We start from the raw sequence: 4,680 nt of genomic DNA, 5'->3' as shown, positions 1-4,680 counted from the left end.
CTCTGTCTGGTCTGTTGGTCTCTGGGTTTCCCTACACCGTCTACCTTCTTTCTCCATAATGAAGAGAAAGACGGGACCCACTCTGGGCATTCAGGGTCTCTGGCCTAGAGTGACCTCAGCCCACTCCTCCTGCACCCCTCAGCAGAAAGGCTGCCAGGCTCAGCTATTGGCAAGTGTGAAGAGCAACAGTCCACTGTGGCTGTGGGCAACTTTCTTAACCTCTCTGGTCCTCAGTTTCTTCAGGACTACAAGTGGTGTGACCTGGAGCTGCCAGGCGGAGAAGAGACCATGACAGGAAGGGTTTGCAGGAGCACCCTGCTGGGTACAGGCTGGGATAGGTACCTGCTATGTGTCCTTGTAAGTGCAGGCAGAGCCAGCACATCAGGAAACTGTCCAAGGAGGGGAAGGGGACATGGGTGACTGGCTCCTGGCTCCTAGTGTGGCAGATCAGTTCTGCCAGGCATGGGGGATCCAAGGCAGGACAGAGAGGCCTGTTCGTGGCCTGGCTGGCCTAGGGTACGTGAGACGCAGGGCTGTAGGTAGTCTGTGCAGAGTGGCCTGGTCTTGTGAATAGTCAACACTCCCATTTACCAACTGCTCACTGTGCCCCAGTGTCCTTCTCAGTGCTTTACCTGGATCACTGCGTTCAGTCCCCAGAAGCACTGTGAGGCACTATCATAGGTTCTGGGAGGTTTCTACAAAGACGCAAAAGACACAGTCCCTGGCTTCTAAGAAGACATCTTGTTACACTGGTATCGTGCTCATCTTGCAGAAGCAGAGACGGAGCCTCAGCTGCTCCCAGGTGTTGCTCCCACACAGCCTGGCTCTGCTCCAGTGTGCACGTCCCACCCCTCCCTGAGCCCCACTGGAATCCTGGGGCCCTGGTCCCCAGGTCATGTTGACTGGCCCCCATCTACTGTTGTCTCTGAATGGGGACTGCAACGTGACCCTCCAGTCCCGTGTGTGCCACCCCACCCTTTCTGATCAACATGCTACATGTGAGGGCGTCTGGCGGGGAAGGAGCCTTGGCCTTGAGGCCTAGCGTGCTATCTTCGGGACTGTAACGACAGCCCCACACGTTCCACAGAGGTGACCATGTTGACAGGGATTTGGGAAACACCAGTTTTCTTTCCTAATACATTTGTCCCTGTTTATTCAGGATGTGGCAAACATTTTATTTTCATCCTACCTTAATTAAACAGGAAAAAAGTAGTCTAGAATTTTGGTACATTTCAAATATATTTTATTACTTTTCTTTTTGTCTTAAAAAGAATATGAAGCCTGCATGCAACACTAATGGTTTCCGACATGTACGCAGCATGTAAGACAGCAGGCAGCGCGGGCATACTGAAGGGCAGTGGGCACAGGGCGTTCATAAGAGTCTATGTACAAAGGAAAGGGCGCGTTGCCGTCTTAGCTTTCAAAAGAGGACTGCTCTGTTTAACATAGAAGAATTACGCAGGGAATCACAAATATATTGCTCTAGTACTGCATGTTCCATTGTGGAGTCGGGAAGGAACATGCTTTGAAGGTTTTCCCATGTCGACAGAATGTGTGCCTGTAGCTGTGTATGTTTTTGTGTATTTCTAAGTTTTTCTCCTAAGGTTTTTGCTGACACTCGGGAAGGAACATGCTTTGAAGGTTTTCCCATGTCGACAGAATGTGCGCCTGTAGCTGTGTATGTTTTTGTGTATTTCTAAGTTTTTCTCCTAAGGTTTTTGCTGACACTGTTGGGAAACTCACACGCTTCCAAAGCATTAAATATCGAAGCAGGGAAGCTTTCAGAAACCCTCAACTTGGAGAAAAGACCCACCACCTTCTTTAAGGATCACTGGCCTCGCCATCACAGGATCTTGGAATTGGTTCCTAGCATATGTAAAAATTAACCAGAGGGGAATGAAGCACATTTCTCTGGCAACTGGACTTGAGTTGCTCAAAGAACAGATGCAGAGAGACCTGCTGCTGCTTGCCCGGCGACAGGGGCCACTGTGGAGTCACACTGAGGCTGTGACCTACCGTAAGCCCAGGAGAGCCTGTGGCAGCTGTGCCGAGGCCCAGGGACGGCTGAGCGGAAGCTTCCCGAGCTGGGAATGGAGCGGCACTGCACGGAAATGTCTCCACCAAGCTCACTGCTCGTCCTGAGCGCTTACAAAGCTCAGATGTGTAGTGACATATGGACAGATACAAAAAAGCATTTTCTGAAAAGGAAAGGCATGAGTTTCCCCCCTTTTGGTAAAAAAGCAGCCTGTGATGAAGTCTGGAGTGCAGAAGAGATGGGTCTCACATCTGGAAGCCTTTTGCACACAGCTATAAAATGTAAAAACTGACCCTTGGTAAAAAGTGCTTCATAACAATATATAATCTGTGTCTTATGCCTGTGAGAAAGAAAAGTTTTCTTTTGTTTTTTTGTTTAAATCTGCAAAGTCCTTTGCTCAAGTCTCCCAACCGGTCTGGAATTTTCTTATCAGAGGTTTTTCGCCCTATTCTTCGTAGACCCTGGGAAGAGAAAACACATGTGTAAGAGGCTCAGGACATGAGGCAGTGGCTTCATTTGGGTCTGCAGGGAGTGCCCCTTCCCAGGACTGCAGACGCCTGGGGGAGGTGGGAGGGACACTTCTGGGGATGTGATCACACAGACCACAAAACTCACAAAGTCTGGCTTTGCCCTTTCTAACCAGCTTCCGCCTCTGCAATCTCATTTTATCCTCAAGGCCCTATGGAAACTGAGGCACAAGAGACTTAAGATTCACCACTGTTGGCAGTGGGACCAAAGTCTTTCTCTGCAGGGTGGGCTGCTCCTGTACCTCCTTGCCCCATCCCTCATCTGTGCTCAGCCTCTCTTTTTAGAGAACATAGTGGGGGTGGGGTAAAGGGGTGGAGAGGCATCCCTTCCCTTGACTTAGGCTTGTATCTTCTTTGTATTTTGCCCAAAGAATTCATGTCCTCCAGAAAAACACCAGTTCCAGAAGCTTCCTGAAGACTGAAGAGGTGGTCAAGGGGCTGGGGCTGTGACGGGGCGGCCTGTGCCTGGGTTGCTTCTTCCTGGTGGCATTGCGTCACCTCTGCTAGTCATCAGGCCTGCAGCACTCACAAGCCCACCTCCCTTCACCTCCTAAACTGTCTCGTTAGTGCTTTAATTCCTTCTAGTTCTGCCCCATGGCTGCATGGGGGCCACACTTTACATTCAAACCACCCATCACTCCCTCTGCCTTGTTCCTGATTTCTGTAAGACCACCAGATTATGTGTTTAAATAAAATGCCCGATGCGGCTGCTTCCTGCAGCAGCTGGAAGCTCAGGTCTCCGAGGTGCTCCGAGCTCCCGGTCTGGCCCCTGTGGGCCTGGGCCTGCCACCTGCCCTGGGCTCTGCATTCTCTCTCTCTCTCTCTCTCTCTCTCTGCAAAGAGGACTTCAAACAGCTCCTTTATGTCCATTCTACATTCATTAAGACCATTTCAACTTTTTCCAGGGAGGCGGGGTGGGGAAGGCAAAGGCATGTCCCCTTCCTCTCCAAGGACACTTCCACACTCAAAGAAAGAGAAATGAACTAATTTTGTAATGAGGTGACGGATGGCCTGGTAACTGAGAGGATCTCATTGCTTTCATTATTGGAATTTGCAGAAATAGAAAAGAGCAGGGCCACGCTTGGACCCATGGGTGCCTTCTCCTTTTTCAAAGCTGCCGCCCAGGTGGAAGGGTGAGGAGGAAGGCAGGCAAAATGTTTGGTATCCCCCAGCAGTCAGATCAAGGTGTTCTCAACCTCCTCTGTGAGCTGGCCCTGGGGCTAGCCTCATTCCACTTCTGATGACACAGGGCCTGGAGAGTGACAGAGAGTGGATAGGGCGGGTCCTGCTTTTGCCATGTGAGCTGCCTCCCCTGACCAGAAAGAGGGCTTCATTCTCATCAGATTTACAGAAAATAATCTCTCGCTCTCATCACTTTCTATTTCTAGCAACTGCAGGAGAGGCAGTTTTGGAGGCAGCAAGAAAAGCTCAGGTACAGTGGCTGGGCCTGCGTGTCAGCTGTGGGAGAGTTGGTCATGGGGCTGCACGGGGGGTGGGGGGGAGAGAAAAGAGCTGGGCTGGGTGAGGGAAGGGCAGTGCAGGCACCCTCCGTGGCTGCACCTGCCACCTTGGGGAGGGTCTGGCCTCCTGCCCTGGCTTTGTCCTGTGCTCCCAGGCAAGTCACACACCACTTCCACTTAGCCTTGGTTTTTGCCTCTGCAGGATGAGGTGCTGGCACCCACTCCTGGGGAAGTCACCTGCATGTGTGTGTGCGTGCACATGCGTGCATGTTACCCTGGTCATCCTGTGCAAGTGAAGGTGAAAACAGGCCCTGAGTGTCTGAGCAATGAGCCAGCTCTAGGACAGGCTCACCTTCATGTGGCATGGGGAAGCCAGGAAGTGGCCTCCCCCTCCAAGGCCAGACAGGACCGCAGGGGATCAGAGCTGGGAAGCCACCTTCTGATTATGGGAAAACAGAGCCCAGTGAGCACAGGGGTCTGGTCCAGCATGCTGGCCATCTCGCCAGTGCTGCTCCCCTTGGTTAAGAGAGGCTCTGATTTTGGGGCCAGCCCGGTGGCGCACTGGATAGTGCGCCGCTTGGGAGGCGCGGCGGCGCTCCCGCCTGAGGGTTCGGATCCCACATACGGACCGGTTCCTGCTCACTGGCTGAGCGAGGCG

At 52.2% G+C, this 4,680-nt stretch overlaps 1 protein-coding gene across 1 annotated transcript in view; it reads right to left on the bottom strand.

Annotated features, from left to right (window-relative positions):
- Positions 1-1,625: 1,625 nt before the first annotated feature.
- CXCL14 (chemokine (C-X-C motif) ligand 14) overlaps positions 1,626-4,680 on the bottom strand; it is a gene marked incomplete at its 5' end in the record, with an annotated part of 7,792 nt that continues 4,737 nt past the window's right edge. The window contains one exon of the mRNA XM_008593250.1: positions 1,626-2,496. Within this exon, the coding sequence (XP_008591472.1) occupies positions 2,481-2,496 (16 nt within the window). The remainder of the gene's footprint in view (positions 2,497-4,680) is intronic.

Source organism: Galeopterus variegatus, unplaced genomic scaffold (genome assembly GCF_000696425.1).
Source record: "Galeopterus variegatus unplaced genomic scaffold, G_variegatus-3.0.2 Scaffold8926, whole genome shotgun sequence".
Taxonomy (NCBI): Eukaryota; Metazoa; Chordata; class Mammalia; order Dermoptera; family Cynocephalidae; genus Galeopterus; species Galeopterus variegatus.
The sequence above is the reverse complement of the archived record's forward strand: the minus strand, read 5'-3'. Positions and strand labels throughout refer to the sequence as shown.